Here is a 27,195-nt window from a genome sequence, read left to right on the forward strand (position 1 = left end):
ATTAATGACAAATTGTACAATTTCTCGACGGGAGGAATTTTTTATGTCCTCTTTTTGTACATCGGGTCCGAGCTAGTCGATCTCGAACGATGGCTGGACGGTTTCCCTGTGCAACCATGGTTTTTCATCCAGCAATCAACCAAAGTGACTCGAATGCACGCTCTAGAATGCACCGAATGACGCCTGGTGACTTTAGTTACCTCGGCACAAACACTAAACAAATTTGACGATTTTTACAAATGTCAGAAGCCGAGTGCATGACTAAATTGTCACCACTTTCGGTGAATATGATAACTTTTATGTATACCTGCAAAGCACCCACGTTCGCTCCTCGGTTCTTTCAATTGGTAGTAAAACTCTAACTGTACTCAAAAATAAAAACCTACAGAGTTTTGTAACTGGCTGACTTTATTTAAAAGTGATAAAATACGCCACCCATTTGCTATTTGAACATTTCTGAATAAATAACTCTGCATTTAGTTCTATTCTTCCATTAAACGAATAAAACAAAAAAGAGTTAACGTAGATGTTTCTGATGGTTGACCTTATTAATCAGGGAGGTTTTGACGCATCGTTTATTCATTCATTTATTTTTTGTGTCCGCCCATACGAGTTACACCTGCGGTCTGGCACAGACGAAGTGTTTAATAAAAAACGAAACCGGTTATGAATTGCCAACTGAACAACAGTAAATTGGTCAGTAGGAGAGTCCTAATATCGAGTTATACTTTGCGAAGACGCCCTACGATATTTATCTGATTTTCTTTCTTTCCTTCCACTTGGAAGCAACCTTCATATTTTATGCGCGTTTATCTTCCCTTTCTATCGGTCAGATGCGGTAACCTTTCCAATCAAAACAAATCCAACAAAATAAAAAACGGAAAAAAAAAAAAAAAAGAGAAAGAAACGCACGTGCGATGCACCTTCGCCTTGATATTTTTAACCACCGCTTCTGACTCCATTAATCAGATGCAGTAAAATTCTCCTCAACATCCGTCGGCGGGCAGAAAACGCTGCCCTGTGTCGTTGCCTGAGGCGGCAGCTTGCTTTCCGGGAGTCAGTTCCGACAACAATGGGTGGTTCTGCGCAAGTGCGTTGCTTCACTCGCGATACGAAGCTGACCCTAATCCGGGCCCACTCCGTGTGTGTGCGTGCGTGTGTGTGCCTGTTTTAGAGAGATCCGTATAAAAGCTGCCACCAGCCGGAAGGAGGGGTTGTTGTGATCGAGACGTTGAACCGGCAACTTTTGGAAAACGCGCGTGAAACGGAGCGTTCGTGAAGAGGACCATCATGGGGATTCAAGCTAAACAGGTGAGCGGGAATATCGTACACACATTTAGAGTTGATGGATGGTGGATGTTGATATTGCTAACCTTTTTCTTTACCAGGAAATGGTGCCAAATCTCTCTGTGGTTCATATTCGGGGATTTTTATTTTATTTTTTCTTGTTAGAGTGGTTCCATCTGACAATACGATTACCATTTGTTTGTCTATGAAATATGTATATAAAGAGTTTTTCAAATCAAAGTAAAAGTAAAATTATTTTTGCAGATCTCCCAATTACTCAAGTACAGTATTATAAATCTAATTCTGTTTATACAAAATTGATGGTAAATAAAGCCAAAAAAAAATTGGTGTTTATCAAGAATATATAAATAAATTTCACTTAAAGAAATGCGGATCTTTTACATTCAAACAGTTTATAAATATTTATTTATATTGTCTTAAATATGATATTCACCATTTAGCAGTTTTAATGAGGATATGAGCCATTTTTTTGTGCAACCTTCTTTTTGAGACTTCTTTTTGGTGAGATAATTTCAGCACGTGTTAACCAATATTGAAACTGTGCTATCCAATTAGTGAATTCATCTGATCAAACTATTAACAGATTTTTAGGAAATTGGATTTAGTTTTTCTTTCAGATTAAAAAGTTCCCTGACTATGTTATATAAGAAATGTCATTAATCGGATATTCCATAGTGTTTACTCCTTGAGATTTGAGTGACCTAATTCATTAAGCCACTGAAAGTTTTATCTTTTTATGACCAGGTTTTGGCGCATTATAGCCTTAGTTGCTAATGCGCCAATAAAACCCAACCAACCTTGAGATTTGATAAAACAACTGTTGGAGCTATTTCTGTATCTTGAATGTGTCCTGCAGTTTCTTATGGTTCTCCAAAAAGTAACGAAATCTCCGCTCTTTTCGAGTGCACATTTTAGTTTACAGAAAATGAAGAAATCACAAGGAGCTGGAATTGAAAGCTGAGGAGAAGAAGAAGAGGAAGATGAAGACTAAAGCTACGTTGATTTTTGACAGAAATTATTGCATTTTCAAGCTGGAATGAGTTCCTCGAATGTTAAAAGCGAGGTTGTGCTTTTTGACAAAAATCAGATCGTGCATCACGGATTTGCTACATTGAGTCGAACCCAGAAATCAGCATTTCTACAAAAAATTCTATAGCAAGTGCTGGAAAACGTGTTATGAAAATATTTGAAAAACAATGTGCTGCTGGGGATTGGTTACTGCTCATCCCTGTCTGAATATATGTGGCATCTCAACCTATGTGGTCCCATATATAGTTTCCTGTGATTTATTCTTGTTCCCAAACCAAACGTTTTCACTGGAAGCGCGAAGATTTCATGAATTTCAGCAATCTATGAAAAATCGCAGAAGTACTGACCGAGATCAGCAAACAGGGATCTGGAACTGCTTCCAACGGTGTTAGACTTTCTAGATTAATTGTATCAAGTCTTAAGGAAACTAGTTTAAGATTTGAGAACTTTTTGACATCGTTTTAAGATTAAGATTAAGTTTTAAGATTTGAGAACTTTTTGACATCGTTTTAAGATTAAGATTAAGTTTTAAGATTTGAGAACTTTTTGAGATCTCTTTGTAAAGTAGTGCCATTTTTAATTATATTTTAAACATGTATTGAACTTCATTACATATGGATTTTTAAAGAACAGAAAAGATAAAACTAAATGGAATTATGTTTACAATGATTTATGTTTAATCCCGCTATTGTTTCTTTATTGAGATCATTGGCCAACCAATTTGAGGAACACGTTATTCTAAAAGAACAAATGTTTATTTGTGCGAAAGAAATGCTATAGAGAATATTAGTTTCATCCCTCGTGATAGGATGCTCCTCTCTGCTTTAAGTGTAATTTTTTCTTTTGTCTGTTACCGATGCCTGTCAGTAGACGTCACGGTAATCGTGACGTCTACTGGCAGGCATCGACCCTTACTATGCCCATTGGTTGCAATTTGGGGGCTACAACTGTGGATGACTGTAGATGGCTTGTGATGTAACCGGGACCCATTTGGTTGCATTCCGACCTGGAGGTAGGAATGTAATTTTAGCGCTTCGTCACGTTCCTAAACCGGTTGGACTATGCAAAAGCATGAACGAGGGCGTTACAGAGACATTCACCTTTTGGAGCATCTTACGTAAAAAAACTAACGTGGAACTACCCAATTCATAGTCGTGCGATTATCCACACTTCCCGAGGCTTTAGATGACTCGTTCACGCAAGTGTTCCACTGCACTTTTGGCATGGTGGAATACAAATTTCTTGTCATGTAATGCCAGTTACATAGATTGATATGTGGGCTGCCACTCCCATTCTCAAATTAAACAAAATTTCGCGGGGTGTGAGGAGGGCAATATTTGGTAACAGTTGCTTCAACTGTTCATGAAATTACTGGAAGTGTCTTTTACCTGACGTCCTTCGAACATGAGGAACACTCCGTATTTCTTGGAACCAGACCGATATTGTGCAATGCAGTACAAATAAAGTTTATAGATATAACCATGCCCATCAAAAAAAAGTTGGTTACTTAGAACCAACTTTTTTTTTGATGGGCATGGTTATATGTATCAACTTTAACAATTTCATGTTTTACGATGTAAAAACATGGCTATAGTGGATCAAGGCCTTCTTGATGCATGCATTACCAGAATAATCGATTGATTTAACGGCACAAGATAGAAATTAGAAATCGACTCTTATTATTATGGCATCCGATAATCGCTTTTACATGCATATGTTTCAGTTAAATGTTTACAGATTTTCGATTCTTTTGTACTTTTCGTATATATACCTTCATAAGTTGAGCTCTGTTGAAATCAAAGTTGAACGTTAAAAGTATTAATTGTCAAATTTTCTTTAAAATAACATTTAGCCAATTATGATCGAAATTAAAACTGCGTAGAAACTCCAAGAAGTGATTCATTTATTTTTAACTGTAATTCTGTATCGAAAACAGCTGTCTTTAAACAGATTGTTCCAAAAATGGAAATTATTCTTTCCTCAGATGATTTCACAAATGGAAAAGTGGGGATATCTTTATCATCTTATATGTTTCATCCGAGTTGGGAGAGTGAGACTGTTTGAAAGTTAATGCTCTCTTTTAATACTCGGTAATTTTTCCTACAATAATTGCTTAATTAAACAATTCTTAATTAATATTAATTAAACAGTCCTCAGAATTTCAATCTTGTACATGACTAGTTCATTAGCTCACGTTTTGATTAATATGTAATAGATACTTACCTTGAAAAAGATGACTCAAATACTATTAATTTACTGAAAATTGGGATTTACACAGTTCCCATGCTATTATCATATCGAAACTTAGACAGTTTTTCAATAGCCATATTTTATAAAATAACATTACACTCCTTAGCTACCTAACTCAATGCCTTTGACGTTTTTTTCTGTGTGAATGATTGTAACGTTAAAAATTGAATGCAGTTAAACAAATTTCCTTTATTAATTAAATTTTTAAAAATATCTGTACTCACAGAGATTTTTTGAAATTAAAAAATCCTCAACAAAATGTATTTTTTCTTCTTTCGTTTCGATGTACTGTATCTCCAAAAGGGACCTCTAAGTCGGTCATTGGTTATTCAGGTGTTCTTCGAACTTGAAAAGATTTAACCCATATTTGTGAGAGGGTGAGGGAGACAAGTCCGTATTAAATGGACGCCCAAAAGAGGCTGCATCCAGTCACCAGCTCTCAAGGGCGGTAAAAGAAACACAGGCTATTTCCTGTTTGGGTGGAGCGGCATTGCAAATTAGAACCATTTCTTTGTTTAACAAAGAAATTTTCTGTTAAACGACTCTAGATGGAGTGATTGTTTTCGCAGCATGGATGTTATTTGATTTTCAACTCATCAAAGAACAAACGAGCAGAAATTACAAGCAGTCCTTTCATTACAATACGATGGATCTGACGAAATTTTAAATATGATAAATCTTGATTGACAAGTTGTATTTCTGGATGACCGTTAAAGGCTTGCCCGTGTTCATTACACTCATGGACAGCTTAGCTCTGACAATACAAGAAGTTAAAAATATAAATCAATGTATCCCTCTCCTGAGGCCAATGAATTCGATAATGGGCTGAAAAAAAGTACAGAAAGGATATTCCTTGTCCCATGAGGAGTATTTCGGAATCGGGAGTCGAATTGATGCCTTTTTCACTGCGTCATTGTTCTCTCTCTCCTCTCTGTATGCGCTCCGAGAGGTTCAAAAGAGGGCTTACAATCGAGTCCAAAATTAATTGCTAACTTTTGTTGTGTATAAGTAAACCAACACCTTTCACCAAAGTTTTGTCCATGTATACCTTTGCCACTTCTTTTAGGTGAGTTGGAAATGCAAAGCGCGGATTGTCTTCAACAGTTTCCGTTTACGTGTAACAACTCGACATCTACTGAATCCACTTTCATGAATTTTTATATTTGGGTATTGAAGAAAAAGTTTTCCGGCCATTTAAAATTTTAATAAAATCTGACCAACGAGAAATTTGGTACTGTTGTTTTTCTACAAAACTCTTCGGTTTAAACCGAAAGTTTTTTTCAGATTTCTGGTCATTATGTGATAAGAAAAAGTTCAATGGACACCAAAATTTCAGCATTTATTTTGTTGGTACTTCTGAACTATTTTTAGCAACGAGACAATTTCAGAGTTCCCTCCTCCCAGTTCCCACTCGACTCCTACAGAATCTTCAATATAGCGGAAGGTTGCTCGAATTGCACAAGTGCCTTGATTGGACCATCAAGAAATTTCACATAATTTAAAATTTCAGTAACCATGCTGTAATGACAGTGCATTAAATTTGGTTTTGAACAGACTTATTTTATTTTATTTTATTTTATTTTATTAATAAAAAGATACACAACAGGTAACCATTAACAGTGTATCTGAGATCAGATCAATAAACATAATAACAATAATGTGAAATCCTACAGGACGATAAACATTGATACAAATTCAAACAATAAAGCATATGTACAAAAGAGGATTGTATTAAGTTAAGTTACCGGTAAAACAAGTAATAATTAATCCGTTAGAGAATAGAAAAATAATATAACAAATAATAAGCTACAATAATTAGATGTGAGCTAGTCACTTTGCAGTTTAAGTGAAGAGGCAAACTTGTGGATGGAGTTCATCAGTGATTGGGAGTTGTCAAAGAAGTCAATGCGAGAGTCATTTGCTGATTTGCTGATTCTGTTCAGTGGACTGAACTTCATTAAATCCGTGTTGGCAGAGTCAAGGCGAAACGGTGTAAGGTTCCTGACTTGTCTACAGGGAGCATTGAAGTTTATTTTACTCAGGATATCAGATGCTTCATAAATTCCAGTGATTACTTTGGCTAGGAGGGCGATGTCAGCAGTAACTCTTCTAGTGCACAGAGGCCTTAGATGAAAGTAATCACACAGCGATTCATAATACACTGAGTGATAGAATAGAGGATTGCGGTACGTAAGGTAACGGATAAAGTTTTTTTGGACTGCTTCAATTTTGTTAGTTAAAGTCTTTGTGTGAGGATTCCAGATGGGTGAACTGAATTCAAGGATTGGCAGTACAATAGTTTTATAAAGGATAACCGCATATCTGTAGTTTTTGAACTTGTATGTGTTCCGTTTGATGAATCCCAGTGTTTTGAATGCTTTGCTGGTGATTTTAAGGACATGGGCATCGAATTTAGCACTGCTGGAAAAGAGAATCCCTAAGTCGTTAACTTGGTCACACCTTTCGATGATCACAGAGTTAATACTATACTATACTTGATTTAATTTTAAAACAATTTATTATCCTTGACATCTATTCAACAAAATTAGAACAAATTTCAACTCGCATATTTCAGTAGCGGTTTATTCCAACGTTGTTGCCTCTTATTTTCTGTGTAAAACTCTGATATAATTTCTAAAATTTTAATAATATAAAATGGCGATGAGACCCCCAAAATGGATGGATTAAGTTGCCAAGAATGGACTTTGGGTTTGCTACATTGGACCGTTATCTCAATGGCTTAGTGAAAAATATAATGGTAACTGTATTTATTTTAATTGGAATTGGCATTTTAAATTTGTATTACGGGCTGGTGACTGAAGGTTCAGATCCTACATCATAGCAATGATATTATTTCAGAGCTTTCATTAGCGAATTAATTCATGATTCCATCTCAACAGGTACTTACCAGAAAATCAACTAGGAGTCATTTGCATATAGGAAAAAAAAATTAAAAAAAGAACTGTCCACTTCCCATAGAAACTATCCCAACGTCTGTCTGTCTCATTTATTAAGGTGAATTTAGTCCAAGACGCTAACATTGGTGGTTCAATTATGGAAGTTCAATCTAGGCGCCTGCTTTCTATTAGAGATTAGACTGAATGGATATCTTTATGGTGCGTTTAATTACAACTATTATATCGCACTTTCATATATTTTGTATTTATAATTTTATTATTTAGGAATTATTTCATTTGACATTTATCGGGACTACTAAAAATTATTGACTTTCACAGTTAAGCGGTCAACCAACTAAGGCAATATTTTCTTAAATACGGAAACAACGCAAAATTTTTGAACATTTTCAGGAATTATTCGGAATATGTTTATAGACCTAGGCATAATCTGTCATATTGATAAATTAACCCAGGGTATCCGCAGTCGAGTGGTCAGGAGTGAAAGTTTAGTAGCACAAACTCTTTGAGTTTGTGCTACTGCACTTTCACTCTGGACAGGCATACAATTATACTGCAATAATAGCATGGTTTTGTTAAGGGGCAGTCTTGTCGAACCAATCTAATAGGTCACTATGATGCAGTGACCGTGGAACTGATTGCAAAAAATAATTTTCACATCGTATATTTAGATTTAAAGAAGGACTTTGGTATTGTTGCACAACAAAAGACTGCTGTACAAACTGGAGAAAAGTGTGACATTAAGGCAAATTACTGCTGTGGATAAAGGGATGGTTAAGTGGAAGAAGACAGAGTGGTAATCAATGGGCACTGCTGTTCGTGGACTAATGTTATTAATGGAATACCCCAGAGTTCGGTGCTGGGCCCATTGTGGGTTTCAGTATTTATCAGTGATATTGATGAAGGTATATCAGGCATAATGTCTAAGTTTGCAGATGATACAAAGGTTGGCAGGATGGTTAACGACAGTCATCAAGGCGAGCTAGTGCAATAAGGTCTAGGAAAATTGGGTCAATGGGCTTAGAAATGGAATTTGAAGTTTAACATTGACAAATGCAAGGTACTTCATATGAGTTGCAGTAGCTGTGCGGTACTACACTCAGGGTATTGGGGAATGAAAAAGACCCGGGGATAATTGTGTAGTCAGACATGAAATTCTCTGAGCAGTGCAGACATGCTTCCAGGACGGCTTACGGAGTTTCGTCAGTGATATACGCCTGAGGGAGCATAAATTCAAGTTCAGGAAGGATAGTTGCAAGATAGATGTGCGGAAGTTTGCCTTTAGCCAGACTGTGGGAACAGGCTTCCATTTCCATCTTATGTTGTTGTGTAAGTGGATTGGTTGAATAAATTCAAGGTAGAACAATTCTTGGAGGGTACGGATGGGTGAACTGTGTAGGTTTTTCTCCTCTTCGGCTGATGTTATATAAGCTTGCTTTCTTGCATCATTTGCCACTACCATTACTACTACTACTGTTACCAGCGTACCGAAACAAAAAATTCAAAAAAAAACACGAGAGTGGATGAATTTCTGCGTCATTCCCCAACTTGCGATCATCGTACATACCAACAAAGCTCCATAAGCTAAACACTATAATTTTTTCACCTTTTAACAGTCCTCCAATATTTATATTTATTTTTATCAATTACAAACGGATGTATACATGTTGAATAAGTTACTGGTTCGAAACGTTCTCCAGGTACCTTTAATTTCCATGCTGTTTTAAAACACATAATTTCATTTATGAATAAAATTCCTCATTATTTATTGAGATCTAAGCGGAATCATCCAATCGCATCCTTAGTGTATCAAAAACCTTTGCCAAATATAAAAGTGAGGGAACGAAAAAAGAAATGGTATTTGTTAATTAATATCATCGCTGCCAAAGATATTGAATCATTCATTTGCATTTATTTAGAATATGGAAAGGAGAACTTTTTAAATGAAAGCCACCATAAAGTGAGCGAATAATCTCTATTGAAATATGGACAGTTTCTTTATTGACAGTTGTCAGTTGATTGCAGTCTGTCAATATTGTCAACTGCAGTCCCGTTCGCCCTTGAGGTGCTGGTCCGGAAAAACCTGTACGGTGATGGGATGACCTGTAAACAGGAAATCTACTCCCGCCTTGGCCTTGTAAACAGTCGACCTACATTATTTTCCTGTTGGTTCGTTTTCTTCTACCATAATTTCTTCCTGGTTTCAGAGATGGTAAACACGCCACTTAGAATAGATTATCTTCTTACGAGTGAATTGATCTTGGAATACAGCAAAATACACTTTATTCAAGCTAACGCTTGAATAAAGTGTATTTTGCTGTATTCCAAGAAAAACACTCTATTATTATGCAACGCAATGATGTTTTTGCGATGAAACAATTAATGAAACGTCCGCATTCAAATATTACTGGGATTCTTTTAAAATAATATTATTAGAATGAGAATAGAAATTGTTGTTCTTTTATCATTAATAGCACGCAAAGAAGTGCGTAGCAGGTGTCCGGGTGGCAACAACAGTGATTCTGGGACAATGTCAGTTGTTGTATGGGCGTTGCAGACATCTTGTAAACAAGAATATCAAGGATTCAGGCAACAAAGGAAATTTGGCGTAACATTTTATATATTATTGTTACTTGCTGTTTAACGATGCATGACGCCAAAAGGGAAGACAGAAAAAAAGAAAGAAAAAAGATTCTTTGAATGGGTACACATGAGTGTACACAAATTTAAAATCCATTTTAAATTCGGTTTATCAATCAAACAACATATTTCAAACTTTAAGGGTATGGTAAAGGGCTGCAGGAAAACCTAGGTTGCAGTAAATGACGTTCTTGTGTTGGTTTTCTGCGATTTGCGAAGATACGAACTTTGGTGCTTCACCTTTCTTCGTAAATGGATCACGGCAATTTCCAGAGTAGTCACCAACACGGTAATGTGTAGTTATTGACTTGACGCGTTTCCCTCTTGGGAATAGCTGGTCACAGAGAGATGTGCTGGGGGTCATCAGCGTGGGTTATTTGACATGCACTGCTGGCATTCCTAGTGCGTGTTGAAAGACGCTTGGAACTTATCCACTGGAACGTGTGATTCAGAAAATTCCTTTGAAGGTGCTTGTAATAACTTCAGCTAGAAATGGATATCTCTATTTGCAATTTTTTTTCCCGGAAAACACTTAAGTTAAAGAAAACTTTGTCAGAAATAAACCTATGTAACCTAGAGAAAATGATGCAGTAGTATTTTGCAAACTTATTGATCCATGCATTGGTTTTTTCTATCGCTTGAAGAAAACATTATAGAGTAGAAAGCAAGTTAAACGCACCCACTGCAAAAGTATTTGTTTATGAATTTTTGTGTTTTTCGCAATTATTGTGAATGAAAGAAGTATTATAATTCGCGAGTGTTGTTTATCGATAATAAATTCCTTTATAATGATTTAGTGGAATACTAATAGAATTTTATTTATTAAGTAATTTACTGTGGGCAAAATGAATTATACGGATAATTAAATTAAATGTTATGCTGTTTATTCATTTTATGAAAAAAAAAACAAAACAAAACACGATGGAATCTACTTAATGACTCGTTAGAATAGTTACAAATAAAAGCCTCTGTATGACGAACACTGTTAGGAATCACACTAAAAACATTCACTAGATTTCAGCCAGTGGTCATCGCACGTTTTGTTAGAACCTGGATACACACATTCTTCATTTTCATTCACATTTCGAGTTCAGGTGGACAGCTTGTTTGTTGTAGGGTTTAGGCGCATCAGCAACAGGCCATATTACTCAGTACTAATATGTCTGTAAACTGAATGTATTCTGTGGTCGATTTTCTGTTTGCTGGACAAAAAACCCCGAATTTCAGAGAGAGAGAGAGAGAGAGAGAGAGATAGCATTATGCCCACGCCTGACCGACTAGCTCAGCCACGTTGTGATAAAGACCGATAAAAATTCCTCGCTTCAAAGGTAGAATTCGAACTTAGATCTTTTTCCGCTAAGTGTGGGAAGTCGGCCGCTTGTTATTTTATGCACAACCTAGGAATTATACATTGGTATTTTCTTATGTTCCTTCGCATCTTTGAATTTCGCCTTTTATGCGTTCTTAAGCCGCCCTTTGGCTTTTTCTCAGGGTTGCTCCAGAGTACATTGAAATGTGATAATTCCCTCTAGATTTCCAATTTTTTCCTTCTCAGGTGCTTTTTTTTTTTGAAGCTCTTAGATGAATGTGCTGCGATCTATTTTGGATTACGGAATGCGTGTTCTTCGATGACAAAAGAAATAAATTGACTTACAAGAAGTCTCATTGTCAAGTACTGGAAAGAAATTCCTGGCAATTGAATATTGGCTTCTGAGGTGGTTGACCACGATTTGGTAACCCATTCACCATCTCTAAAGCTATACTACATGTAAATATAAACATGACACCGTGGAAAATCATTATTCTGGAAAAGAACTTCATCACTCTTGCAAAAATATTAACTAATCGGATAGATTCCCCCAACGTGCAAGAAATCATCTCAGCATCCATCCTAGAGAGCGACATAATCGACGTTATAGGTCGACTCTGACCAACCTCGTCTGCCTTAGAGACATGTTCCCAGCAAATATTACTGAACATTTCAACCAGCTACAAATTGACCCCAACAAACTATTGGATGACAAAAAATACAGGAAGAATATCTTGGAAGACTTGCATCGGAGCCTTTGCTTACAGCGAATCCCGACACGATCATGTCACTCCATCTACCAGTCCATCACATGCCATCGACTGACGCATACGTTCAGGAACTTCTGTACTTGAAGATTTTGGCTGTCTTTTTAATAGAGTATAACTGAATTAATATTGCAAACTTAGTATTCCTGTGTATACATGTTCAAACCTAAGTTATCTCCCTCGTGTTGTTGTTGTTGTTGTTTGGTTTTTAGGAGCATTGGCAACTAAGGCCATATTGCTCCGGGGATATACGGTGGTCATTTCCTGACCTTTCCGCATCCTCCGTATTTGGTGGTCACAGGCTCGAACCCCAGTCTGATCAAGAAGCGTGTGCTACACACTGCTGCTCCTGCCCACCTGGGTACGGAGGCGCCTTCCCTCGTGTTAATATGTGTACTTTACTATGCCAACTCCAGTAAGTGCATTGTCAAACACTGTCAATCGTCCTTTTAATGTATATGTTTTTCTAATTATGTTTTTATAATTCTATGTACACCCTTCTAGCTAACCAGCTGTACAGGGGGTGAATTCAAACTTAATAATAATAATAATAATAATAATATCGAGGTAATGTTAAATATTAACTCCGATCCATCTTCACCTCTTCTATGTTATGTGTCACATCCTCCTTGAATCATTGAGACCTATCCCACAACCTCGACTGACCTGGCGTCCGACCTTCGTTTTGTCCCACGCTCATTTATTAACCACTACACATATTTTTCTCAGGCAAACTGACAATGTAATTTGTGAAGCTCCAAGGTCCCGGCTTTTAGCTACGCTTCGCGCTTCCCATTAATTATATTACATTTCGACAAGTCTTTTAATTGCAGGACATACGCTACAGTCACCCTACCCCTGTTGTAGTCCCATCCTTTATCTAACTTTTAATTACACTTTCATTTAGCTGGAACTATGTTTTAATACTTCAAAATACGAATTTTGATTGGCAATCATTATTTAAAAAATAACTGACACAGCATTTACGTACTTTTCAATAACATAAACAACAACAAAGTGAAATTAATTCCAATCTTTCTGTTTCTCTTCAGTTCAAAATTAGAAAAAAAAAAAAAAATACCACTGGATCCAAAATGAAAAATCGAATCGTCATCCAGTAGTCCGGACTTTAGGTGGTGATTATCCTAAAATATATCGATGCAGGAGGGGCATTAAATGTCATAATATATCCACTTTTTGATGTATTTAATATATATTTGAGTCCAAAAGTTAAGTTACAATCATAAAACCTGAGATCCCAAGAAAAATATGACAAATGGGAGGGAGGAGTACTCTCTGGAATTTTATTAACAGCTATCATCGTACTCTGTATTGAGAACAAGCTCTAGGTGATGTGCTATGCCGATGATCTAAAGATACTAACAAGAATCAGTCCTGGAGAGAAGGTGACAGATATCAACACTAACATCAGATATCAACGCTAATATCATTTCTTTTTCTGCAATTCTCAGCGACCTCGAAAATTATCTTAAATGCTTCAGGCTCTCCAACAACGCATCTAAATTGGCCAAGATTACCTTCTCACTGAAAAATAATCCAACACAGGTTGCAACTACTTCTGGAGGATCCCAGCTACTAAATGTACCCATACACATTGACTTAGGCATTGTCTTCGACCCCAAGTTACTTTTTCGCTATCCTATCGAAAAATCGCTTACTAATTCCTTGGAATGTGCTGGCTAGCAAATGCCAACCACGTCCACCTGTGCTGGATTGCAAATACATTACCACCTTCTTCTATTCTGGAATCCTGTACGGAGCTGAAATCTGAGCTTGGGGCGCCCACACTAACGTGAAGAGCATTTATGCCGATGAATACTGGTTGGTAAAGAAATAACTAATAAAAATTATTTCATTACTAACACTTATTAATAAATAAGTATTGGTGTTCAACACGTTCCGATTAGCATCTGGCTTCAGCACCTCCAGCTTGTGAATGGACAACCCGTCATATTCTCAAATATAATAATTGACATTATACGTACTTATCTATATACTATTTACTTATATATTTTTATACTAAGTTATTTCCATTTCATGTGAAAACCCCTGGCAACCGGCAGTGATGAGAATAAAGATTATTTATTTATTAAATATTTTTGTACAAATACAAAATTCGAACAAATATTGATTGAGTTCTAGAGAATCTCTTGTGGCAGAGTATTATTTTAGGACTCAGTTATATTGAGTTTGAAGAGATATGCTTCTATTTTCTTCAATCGCAATCATGGGATCCTTTGAAGGAATTTCGACCGAATGAATTTTAAGTGGAAGGATATTACTTCTGATTCACATATAGATCAAGGATCTCGTTTCCTGATGTTATAGGAACAGGAGCATGCACTACATACTGTCTAGAAGGAAACATGTCCCGAATGAGTTTCTAGACTAATCTCGAATTATCTCTAATGAGAAAATTGATCCGCTGATGTCAGCTCAAGATGGTCTTGTATGCATGAAGTCGCACGGGCTCTCCTATCTCCTGTGTCCTGATGTGATCATATCCTTGAAATTAGCATTCTGAGCACATTTAAGACAAGCCGTCTCAGCATGAGACTGTTATGTCATCATCCTACCAATAGCCATCCTTCGGTCTGAACCTCCCGAACGTTGATTTCTACAGTAACAGAAAAATTGCATTCTGCAGCAAAAGAAAATGCAAGCAGATTCGTTTGTATTGCGTTAAATTAGCTCAAAATCGTTCTTTGAAATACTGTTCAAATTTACTATGTTCATTTGCATCCACTCGCCCTAACAAACAAACAAACAAGATTGTAACTTAACTTTTGGATAACAGTGTATTTGACAGGGCGTAAAAACATAATCTTACATAAACTGAAGCAACTATTGTTCCAAAGGGTTGATTTTATCTCCAAGAGTCTTGATTCTTTTTTTTTTTTGTGTTGGGGTTATGCGTTGTTTATGGTTTTCGCTTCGTAAGACGATTATTAACGATAAACCAATGACTTTTCTGCTTTTTGTAAATGGATTCTATTGTTGAATCCTTCGTGACAGCATACTGGTTTCGTCACCTGTCGCTGTTTGGAGAGGTCTGGGTTCAAGTGCTGGCTTGTAAACTTTGAGCTGGTTATAGAATTTAAAAAAGTTTCTTAGTTTACCAACGTGAGAACGATGACAATAAATGAAGTTCTGAAGATCTTTTAAGATCTTCAGTGAAAAGATTTCATTAAAATCTAGCTTATATGAAAAGTATTCTTCATCATTCTTAAATTTCGTTTCTAGCTTATTAACAATAAATTTGTCAATAAACAGGAAGTCAGGCTTCGGATTTCGTCATATTTTTTAATTAAAAAATCTTTCAAAAAAGAAAAATATGTTGGAAAGAAGATATTAGTGAAGGAAGATAGATATTAGAACGTAGAGTGCGAAGATATTTTTGTTGAAAATAGCTTCATTGTTACAAACTTTTGCTTTTAATGGAGAATTCGACTCCATAATTTGAATTAATAATATGCTGTCTAGTTAAACAAGGCAGCAGTAGAGGAAGCTGTAAATTTTTGTCAGCACCATTTTAGTCTTTGCTTTCAGGCATGCTATTTGATGTTTCGAAACCCTTATTCACCAGTTTTGCCGGTTTCGGTTTCACTTTTCTCCAGCTTGAAACAAAATTTAGTGTTCGCTCCTTGTTCTACCCCCTTGCACCAATAAATCCAACAAACAACAAACCTTGTTCTACCAGTTAACACGATCGCGTGCGAACGACTTACCTTAGCCAAATTTCCTGGTAGAGAGAAGCATAATTTTATACAGCGTCTATAAAAAACGTAATTTTTATATAGTATTTATAAAAAATGCTTGTATTTTACAGTCGATTTTCCACTTTTGGTGAGCGAGAAAAATAAAATCCCACAAACATTGCTAAACTAAATTGGACTACGGAGTAAAAATAGCCAATCAAAGTCATTACTGTGCAAACGGGATTCGAACCCAGATCAATTAGACTGTGCTAACTGTTAGTCTTTTTAAATGACTAGTGCTTTTGTCTAGTACTACCTGATACTCTTATAGACACGAACTGTTTATGATCGATGGCATTTATCGGTTTTTTAGGATGCTCTTTATTATATAGCAAACCATCCTTACAGATCGATGCAAAAATGGTTTGCTGTTTTATACTCTGTGGTGTACTGTATTTTTATAAACTAGGCTGCTATGTTTTCTGACACTGTTTTCAGCGCCATTTCGTCCACGTTTAGGCTTTATCAGTTGGTGCTCCCGTTGACCATCCTGTTTAGGTTTTTCCTCGAGTGTGTGATACTCTACTGCAGAGTGAAAAGTTGCTGTATCATGCTTCTCTTCAGTTTGCACGTGGGCATGAGGCTGTCTTACTGACCCAATTCATTGTCCAGTATTTCTCTATAGAACTGTTTTTATCTAAGTAGGTGGTGATGTCCAGCTGGTGGATGCATTCAGGTTAAGTTTTGAAGACTTACTAAGAGATGGTTACTAGGTGTAGTTTATTTTTTTTCCAGCTGGCGAATATCATTTGAATTGTCTTTGTAGAGCTAGAGATTAATCTAACTATTTAGGGTACGCTTCCACGTTTTTAAGATTTCCTCATTTCATCTATTGTTGTATTTTCGTTGTACTTCCTGTTTGATGTGTCAAATGGTTTCAGGTCATCTGCGTGGACAGATAATACTGCGATCGACATTCACCTTTAATTCTTTCCGACGAACACATTTCCAGTCCCATTTAAAGTTTTATAATTATCTGATAATTGTTAAAACAGTTAATTATATTTTTCAGGAATGTTACTTCCCAGTTTTCGTCGAACAATTATATTTTGGACTAAATTAAAAATGATTAAAAAATAAATAAACGCTTCCCGGTCTAGGGTGTTCATTAATACTCAGATTGCGTTTCAAGTATACGTGTTGTTGACATCTGTATTTAACTTTTTAACAAAGAAAATGATAAATGTATTATCAATAGGGATTAAATGACAACCATTTTTCTAAAAAGAATTTTTGAATTTAGTTCGCAAGATTCTTTGAAAACATTGCAACAACATTTGTTGGTCCCCTTGAATTTTAAAGCAAAATAATCCGCAAAAGTGAACATTAGAGATCCCTAAGTATTTTACGCGGTGATGTCAGAATTTAAGTTTTCAATTTGTACAGTGAAAACAAAATCTCTTTCTCTAAAGATGACGCAAACTGGTTCTATTTTTGTCTTCGAATAAGGATTGTCTGCATGGGCGCAATCAAAAATTCATAAGAAAGCAGTTTACACGGATTCCAAAGGAGTAAAAATAAGTAAGCGTTGTCAAGCAACTTAGGTGTCAGAGAAATATTTTTGTAGTTGAGGGTAATAACTGACTAGTGGGCGCAACTACTAATATCCAGAAACCTTGAGAAAGAATTCTTACGGCTTCGATGGAAAACAATAACTTGGAAGAATATCCGATTGAATATATTGGAGTTGTACTTTGGTCAGGTGACGGTAACTTCGATATTGAAGTTGTGGTATCTTAAACTTTGTTACGCTATTAGAAATTGAATTTCGCGGCTTATTTTATTATAGAAACTCTCATATATGATTATTTCTTTTGAGCATTTTTGTACTCCGTCACCTAGGATTATGCTGTCAAGGGAGGTATGCTTGGATTGGCCATTTATATGTCATCTTTCAAATTACAAAACCAAAACAGAAATTTACAAATATGGTCGGTGGTTGTTTAAACAGCCTCGGGAAGTTTGAACTTCCCGAGGCTGTTCAAACCGGCTGATTGAACAGCCTCGGGAAGCTTTTACTAAGGACAGCACATACTCAGTAAAGATTCACATAAAACAATAAGCGAATTCCTCACTGAGATGTTTAGAACTCTCGTTTTGAGGATGTCGTCTCTTGTAATAGAAGCGTTTGAGACACATCAAGCATTCGGTCTCCAAATCAGGTCTAAACAAAAGGCGGGTTCCGTTCTAGTGAACCAATGTCTCGAAATCAGGTCTAAACAAAAGGCGGGTTCCGTTCTAGTGAACCAATGTCTCGATTCACAAGAACTGATTTGTTCTTTGGTGACAGATTTAGAGTATTAAAGAACGGCTCGTGTTATCATTTGCAATAAATAAATAAATAAATTTTCTGTTTATACTCCGGCACGACAACCAAGTCAGTAGAGTTTACAATAAATCGTCAATACAAATATTTATCGTATTTAGTGGTCACGGGCTTGAACCCCGGTCCACTCAAGGAACGCGTGCTATGCACTCTCGCTCCTGACCACTGGGCTACGTCAGGCCAAAACAGCATGGCCTTCAACTTCCTTCGTAATTTTCCTGTTAAAAGTTGGATCGAGTAGATTACATCCATCGCCAATTAGGCAGGTAAGCAGGACATGGAAATTGACAGTAAATTGTGAACACATCAGCTCAAATCACATTTACAAAAAAAGAGAATCAAAATTGATATCAGAGCCTATCACGACGGAGTGCAGATAAGGAAAGTGAAGTCTCACTACGACCTTGGCTTAACTTGGGACGAGGGCCTCACTTTTCAGAATCATTTTTCGACCATGAAAACGAAGACTTTCTCGGCGATGTGGGCAATTCGACAAGAGCTGAAGAGAGTTACTGAACTTCGATGTAGTCGGAGGATACGTCCAGCGGTGCCTACAACCTATCGCACTATATGCATCACCAATCTGGTCTTCTGCCCCGACGTCGTACATAAACAGATTCCTGGCAGTCGAGTATTGGGTAATGCGATGGATGAACAGGGTCAAGGGCAACGCATTCACCACCTCTAGGGTTGTTTTAATCTTAAATATCACTCCCTGGAGAGTTAACATTGCATCCAGGAATATTCTTTTTCTGTCTCAGATGCTAACTGGTATGATTGCCGCCCCCAGTCTTCATGGAGTAATCTCTACTCGACGTGCTGGACGCAGTAGTGACAACCCCTACTTACTGTTGCATTATACACTGTCCAACCTGTGCTGTCTGAAGAACTTCTTTCCGAACAACGCAGTCACCCTTTTCAATTCATTGGCAATAGACCCTGTGAAATATTCTGAAGACAAGCAGTACAGAGTGAAGAGCCTCTCTAAAGTTCACAGTTTGCTTGAACTATAGAAGCATAAAGAACTTGAACTAGAAAGAAGCTAGAAACTTGAACTAGAAAGAAGCTAGAAACTTGAACTTCATAAATAAGATAGAATGACCAACATACAATGGTGTGCAAAACTAAAGGACCAACACTATTTCTAAAGGTTACAACCACAAAATCTTTACTTAAGGTACTCTTTACTGATGAGAGTAGATTCAGTCTCAGCAGCGATTCTGGACGTCAGCTAATCTGGCGAGAGGTTGGCACACGGTATCACCCCGCAAACATCACTTAAAGGGATCGATATGGCGGTCGAGGTGTACTTTTCTGGGGAGGCGTTATCTTGGAAGGACGTACACAACTCCAGATACTGGAAGGCAGTACTGTAACTGGTGCACAACTGTATTGAGGCAATCCTTCCCCATGTGCGTCTGTTCCGAGGTGCCATTGGCCCCGAGTTCGTGTTTATGGATGATAACACCACACCCCATCGCACTGCAGCTGTTGATATGCTTTTGGAAAGTGAAGACATTGTTCGTATGGATTGGCCTGCCCGTTCCTTCGGTTTAAATCCCATCGAACACACATATGGGATGCTCTGGACAGACGACTATCAGCATGTCCACCCCACCAGAAAATGTTCACAAGCTGAAGAAGGCCCTGACAGAGGAATGAACGATGTTATCGCAATAATTTATCAACAGCATTGTTCTAAGTATGGACAGACGGTGCAACGCCTACATTGACATTAGGGTGACCACATCTCCTACTGAGGACCACCTCTTCCCTTTGTTCCATCTTTGCAGTGATGCATCTGTATCATGGCAGCGAGTGCTATGTTGACATTTTTGAATAAAGTCCCTCTGTACCGTTTTGTTTCCGTCGTTGTTGTTTCCTTCATGATTTCTGTACCTCACGAGGTTCCTTTGGTATGCTTTTCCCATATGCAGGCCACTGCTATGAGAAGCTACAGGTGAAAAACTGACTGGTCCTGAAGTTTTTCACACCAGTGTATAAAATAACTGTTGGACATCTACTTTTATATGATACTGTGAATAATTTGCTCTTTTAATTTTGTCGATAATTACATTCTTTAAATAATACTGTAAATGGTTTGCACTTTTGTAAGTATTGTAAACATGTTTTGTAAAGATAGTATTGTAAAAATTGCTATTCCTGCATTTTTATACACCCTTCTAGCCGGTCGGCTGAGTAAAAGGGGTTCAAGCAATCACTGGCCATAATAATAAACGGATTTAATAATAATAATAATACTAGCAAGTAAAGTTGAACTCACTTCAGTACAACTAAATTGAACCACAAAGCCATCGAGAAAAATCAATTATTTCAAGTCAGATCTTGATCTTTTTCTTATTTTGATTGTTTCATGCAATCGGCATCCACTGGCTAACAGGTAAAACCCAATTCTACGATCGAAAATTATCCAATCTTTGAATCCCGCTTTCTCTTATTCAAGTGGGGTCTAAATGTTCATTTGTGGTGACAAACTGATCCTTCCACCCTCTACAAAGAAACTAGTCAATTTTCCGTAATCTTATTCCATTTATCTTGTTTCCAGTTCTGGATAATTGAGTCATGTTTTTATTTATTTACGAACAGAACACGAATCATTTTTATTTGGTAAACAGCTTCATTTGAAAGGAATCTTTCTTTCTGTAACGTGTGTTTATAACTCCATTATAGGTCATCAACTTCCTCTGAGAGGTTTGGCAGAAGTTGCTCACGGTATCTTCGTCTAGGTCAGGGCTAAACAGGCAGCGAGAGGATATAAATAACACACGTGCTCCGAGACAGCGGGCGACCTACAATCGTGTACCTGGTAGCTGTGGATCACCTTGAACTTTCAGATTTTGAAAACAGGGGTAACATTCACGAGACAGCGCATATATGTCAGCTTCTTCATCCCCTCCCCTCTTTAGTCGTTATGGCGTAAGCAGGAAGTATTCTTGTAAAGGTGGAGGGGGAAGGCAGGAAGGACGTAATAAGACAGCTTTATGTATTCGGAAGACGTGGTTGTTGCCAGTTTTTGGAAAAGTTGAGCAGTTTGTCATGAATCAAGGTCGTTCGGACACAAGCTCGGTGACCCCAAGAAAGGCGTCATTTGAAACGGGCCATTTACTTAGAATTCCCTCTAGCGGTGACCTGAATATGTACGGTGCAGTTTATACAATGTTTTTCTCGTGCTCAAATGAATAAGCTAGGATTAACAAACCACGATTTCCCAGTTCGCTTTGTGGTGACACTATTTTGCAATGCTAATCCAGATTCCTTCTGAAGAGGCTGTTATCGTATTTGTAGGTCAAGTTCAGTTGGGCTGTCAGAAACAAATCCGGATGCAATAAAAGCTATGCATCCTGGTTGGAGATGAGTGGGACACGTGAGAATTTTCGAAATTGAAGGAGCTGTTAGGCAACATATCTGTCATTCTGATTACATTCTTAGGATTGCTTTAGTCGATTAGCATTCATCTCAGTCCTCTTCATTATGGAATAAACAGCCGGTTGATCATAGTGTAGGAAGTATGTAGCGGTTTCTTCCCCTCCCCACCGACCCCATAGTATAATGATGATGTCAAATGTCTCTGAATTTAGAGGAACTTCTTACCATTCCTTAGATAATAGCAGAAAGTTCCTTTGAAATTGGAACTTTGACAAGCAAAACTTTAAAAAGGACGATAATGGGAGGAGGAGGAGGAGGAGGAAGGAAGCCCAAGAGCTCATGGACCAGTTGGAATATTCAGCGAGTTCCTATTCGTTTGAATTTTTTTATGTCGATGATGGTGCCTATTTGAAACTGTATTATATTTTCGATGAAGTGATTTATTAGATAAAGCGATGATGTATTATTGGACGGGAGATTCTAAACTTCCTTTTTAGCTTCCTGAATTGCCTTCTGAATAATCTCTCATCTTTTCTTTTGCTCATTCTTGCCAACTCAGTCAGTATATTTCAGTTTGTAAACGTCCCATTCTTCATTGTGTTTATTGATGACTATGACCTGCTCTTGGAGTTTTACTGCTGGATGATTTTCATGATGCCAACATAGATAAATTGTATAAATATTATTGAAGTTTGTATTCGCTGTTCAGAGCTCTCCCCGAGATTATAAAATGACATTTCCTTTCGTGCTTGAAGATTTTTGAAGTAAAATGAATATTTCAGGTAAACTGGTTTATTCAAATGAAACCAAAGAAATTTGGAAACATTTATTTTATTGGATTATTGCAAATAGAACAATCTACCCAAAAACCATCTATAGAAACTTCTTTCCATAATATCGAAGTCATAACTGAATTTGGAGTGCAGTTTTCCGTTTCGGAAATATTTCTATAATGTTCTGTTAGAATTCTTTTTGTTAGAACTATTTTTATAATGTTCTGTTAGAACTGTTTTTATAATGTTCTGTAAATTTTACCGTTTCTGTATATTTGATGTTCCATGGGAAATACGAAAAATCCTCCTTGTATTTTTAATACATGAATCATAAATTCTATAGAAGAGAATTATATTTGTTCTGGAACATCTTTTGTATTTGATTATTTTACCAACACGATTAGTTCATTTTTATTACGTTTCTCTAGAGACATCGAGTCAAAATATTTCTAAAGGAAAGATTAATATCGTTTCTTCCCTCTTTATAACACCCCTTAAACTGTTTCATTCTGTCATTTGCGACACGTTGATATCTTTTAACTTGATAGTTCGGTTTGTTAAGATCGTATTTCTCTGAAGAACATTAAGCGATGACGCCAGGAGACTCATCATAACGAGATAATAATGAAACAAAATATGTCTATAAATTTCTCAAAGGAATAATTTGGGTTGGCTTTGCCAGACGAATTCCATGAAATTGTCCACAGACATCTCTCACCGCTTGTTCTTTGGATGAAATGGGAGTTCGCAATTGTCATAGCAAAAGATCTCCATCTTCAGTCATCCTCTCCTCCCTCCCACCTGTATCAGGCACGAGGTTCTACTTACTCCTTCGTAATCAATATAACTATACTGAAGTGCAAGAGGCGAAGCTGATGAACTGTTCTGTGTCACTGGTTTCGAGGCTAAAAGAGAATCGATGTACTTTCTGTGACCGATGACGGCTGTAAGATGGAACGAACCATATGATTTACTAGCTTCCCTAGATATCAAAGAGTTATAAATAGCAGCCACCGTGACCTTTATGGATGATGTTGTGCGGTAAGAGGTAACGGCAGACAAATGCTCGATACACCGAGAGAGTATTTTGTTGCCTAATTAATTTGCCTTTTCTAAGCGCATTTTAATGTCTTCTGAAGCGAGATTGAGAAGAAATTATTAATGGAAAGAAAACAAATAAGAAAATGACAAGAAGAAGAAATTGTGTGGTTTGATTTAATACGTTAGAGTGCATGTCGTGTTTGTCCACGTGGATTATCAAGCGGAATATCGATTAATATTCGATTTTCCTGTAGCCAGAAGAACTGTTTATTAGTAGTTGAAGCTTCGAATTCAATAGAGGCTTTATCGCATAAATATGAGTAGCTTTAAAGTAGATGAAAGAGTTGTTGTTTATTTATTATTTGCTTGTAGAACCGACATCTAATTTTATTTATTTTTCTATTGCAGGCATTTTCCTTATTTCTAGTGCTGACCTTATTCCAGTGGGTTCTCACCCGGACGGAGGCCCAGCAGCCGTTGACTGCATACGCTGCCGCCCCTGCACCTCAGCAGTATTACTACCCTCAAACTGGATTCTATAACACGGCCTACCAGTTACTGTCCAGTCCAAGTTACAGCAACTTCGTCAGGCCATTCTACCAGACTGGTCGGATGCCATTTACGCAGAGGGTTAGGAATTGGATGAAGTCCTTCCTAAACAGGCGGGAGCACATGAAGCCCTACTACCAACCCTCGGCCTTCTACAAACCCGATCAATTAGCCAGTAAACCAATGTACGTCGGTGCGAGCAGCTACAAGCCCGTCAGTGTGCCCTATCGTCAAGTGGAGAAGTACCACAAACCTTACTACTCAGTATCTTCGTCTTCCCAGAGTAACCAATACGTGGTGCCCCCTACTGGATACGGTAGTAACAGCTACAGCGTTTCTAGCTACTCGCCCAATAGCAGTACCACTAACAGCGGCGGTAGTAACGGAATAGGAAGCGGCAGCAGTTATGGCGGGGCCCTCAGCAGTTACGCAGGTAGCGCCGATTCTTCTTCGTACCCTCTTCATACAAGCGAATCTTCAGCTTATCCAGTACAAGCAGCCTATTCTTCCAGTTATCAGCGCCCATCGTACTCTTCGTACAAGTCCAGTTATTCTAAGACAGGGTTCGAGCCCGTCTCCTTCAGCTCTTCCCAAAATGGCTACAAACCCAGCTATATTTCATCTTCCAGTTATGCCGAAGAGAAGAATATGTAACTTGGTCACTCCCACATCTCCTGAAAACTCACCTAATTTTTAAATGATTGAGATCGAACCGGTTTGAGAATAACTAAACGACCCTTTGACCTTTCTTGTGTGTGTGTGTTGTGTGTCGAAAATTCTGAGGTTTCTTTCAGTTAACTCTTTCTGATGAACAGAAGTGTGAATCAAAGCGGCAATGCATTCTGGGATTTGTCAGGAAAATGTATAATTTTCATTTTCTTTATAATCCCACTTTCATTTAATGTTCTTTTTAATAATTTATCCGCACATTGCCGTTAAAAAGAATAAATTACGTGATCTTTACGTACACATTTGAGATGTATGCACGTAGATTTACGCCTCAGAGGGCGCGCAGGCGTGCTTAACAATAACAACAGCTGTGCTGCATCGAAAAGGTTCTCGCGACATCACTGAGCTGGTCTTGGGAAATACTCACCAGTACCCATCATCCTTATTGTGGACACTCGTATTAATGGTATCAAAAGTATTTATTGTTGTATTTTAGCGCACTACGAGAGTCGATTAGTTTGCATCCACAAAGCGCCATCTAGAGGAGGTGCCTCGAAATTACGGACATTGGTTAATTTTATGACTACGTTGTTGTAGTTATGAAAACATCCACGATAACTGGTTAAATTATGACATATTCCTCGTTATTTCACGTGCCTGTTTATGGTAATTAAATTGGTCATATTGACGGTGTTGTATCATTTATGTTGTTAGAAACGAAATAAAAATATTGCAAAAATAATTTCTACCATTTTTTTTAAGAAAATGAAATCATGTCTTCATCATGGATACATTAAAATAATGAATGCATTCAGAAATTCAAAGGTGAGTAGCGCAAAACAGGACACTGCCAGTTGAATGACACTAGTCGAATCCATACTGGCTACGCTAACTGGAACTGGCTAGACAAGATTGCACAAACTTAGAAAGGGAAGCCAAAGGTCTTCGATTCCTAGAAAAATAATTTATTTATTTCACTGGGCTCTGTTTGTTTTAAAATTTGTAGTTAAAAGTTATCAGTATATTGTATTTGTACATTGCTTGTATTCTATAATCATTACACAAGCTTTTCGGGATGAAAAACACCGCAGAGCATGTCCGAGACCTCCTAGCTCAGATATCATTGTAAAACAAAATAGAGCTACAAGTACGAACAAACATCAAATCAATATTACAAATGGAACTATGATGTAACTGGTGTGATAGCTGTCTAAGTCAGTTCGAACCAGCGCTCACAGTTAGAAGTAGACGTGGCAGCTTTAGCTGATGTCAGAATACGAGTTGGGCTACTTTTGACATTCTGAGAGATCTTGCAGGGTAGATAAACGAGATTACGGACACGAGCTCTGTCGAGCTAATAATATCATTGAAGAGATTGTTCGGTCACAGACCAAAGACATTACCGTATATTTTGGAAGAGATTAATTCTCAACTCTTGAATTATCTGATCATCGTGAGAATTAACAAAGCAGTCATGCTGCTTTTTGGACATAATGCTCGAAGGGAGCTGTTGTTTCGAAGATTGACAATTGTGAAAGCCGAGTTGTATTCTCCCCTGTTGTCTCAAAGACATATAATTGTCAGAGAACGATACTTAGGTAAAGGGTATGCAGAGAGATACTAATACAAATGTAGAGCATGATAATAAAAGGAATTGCATATATAAAGATGTAAGTAATGAATTTAAAGATATAATCAAAGTCTCTTCTATAAATATTCCCTCCACAGACAAAATAATCAGTGTCCGCTAGTATGGCATTCCGAGTTGATATGAATATTCTAATTACCAACTGTGCGAGGAAAGTGCAACTTCGACAATGGCAAGAGCAAATAGGGAACTTCGTGCTTCGATGTACAATTCTCAACTAGCACACGTTGCTGAATAATGACCATTCAGAGAATGCAGTTGGAATGAATAAGTTTCGATGATATAATTACTGAGCAGATGGAAAGACGTGGAAGAAGCATACCTAATGATTACTGAAGTTTATTTGTTCGCACTGTGGCAGAGTTACTTTGGAGGGTGGGGAGAGTTGTATTCTTCCCTGAAAACAAGTTTTTCATTCAGTAGAACACAGATTAGGTGTGTGTTAAGAGCCAAACCAACTAAGGCTATGAGGCTTGGGTATATTTCGTCTATAAATGCTTGTATTATCGGTCGGCTTGCTGTTTACTGGAAGAAAAATCAAATTTCCGGGAGGGGAAAAAATGCGACCCTCGCTCAGGACTTTTCTGCTTGGTGTGGGAGAACGCTGATTATGACCACTGTGTTACCGGCGAGGGAAGAAAAAAACAGAATCTTTGAATAAAAACGCTTTAAATTATTGGTATCCGATAGAAACGCACTGAAGCCTCATAGCCTTGGTTGCTGTGGTACAAAATAAAAGATAAAAGAAAAACAACACTAAAAATTTCTCTTATTTTTACTTATTATTATTTAAAAGTAAGTATAA

General features: G+C 37.3%; 1 protein-coding gene across 1 annotated transcript; it reads left to right on the plus strand.

The window, feature by feature from the left end:
- The first annotated feature begins 1,141 nt into the window (after positions 1-1,141).
- LOC150089775 (uncharacterized) lies at positions 1,142-25,484 on the plus strand. The gene is made up of 2 exons (XM_090368803.1): positions 1,142-1,311; positions 23,933-25,484. The coding sequence occupies exons 1-2, from the start codon at positions 1,291-1,293 to the stop codon at positions 24,725-24,727; spliced, it is 816 nt and encodes a 271-aa protein (XP_090224929.1). The 5' UTR covers positions 1,142-1,290; the 3' UTR covers positions 24,728-25,484.
- Positions 25,485-27,195: the final 1,711 nt, after the last annotated feature.

This window comes from Mastigoproctus giganteus, chromosome 2, assembly GCF_048544385.1.
Source record: "Mastigoproctus giganteus isolate SK-2022 chromosome 2, ASM4854438v1, whole genome shotgun sequence".
NCBI classification, from domain to species: domain Eukaryota; kingdom Metazoa; phylum Arthropoda; class Arachnida; order Uropygi; family Thelyphonidae; genus Mastigoproctus; species Mastigoproctus giganteus.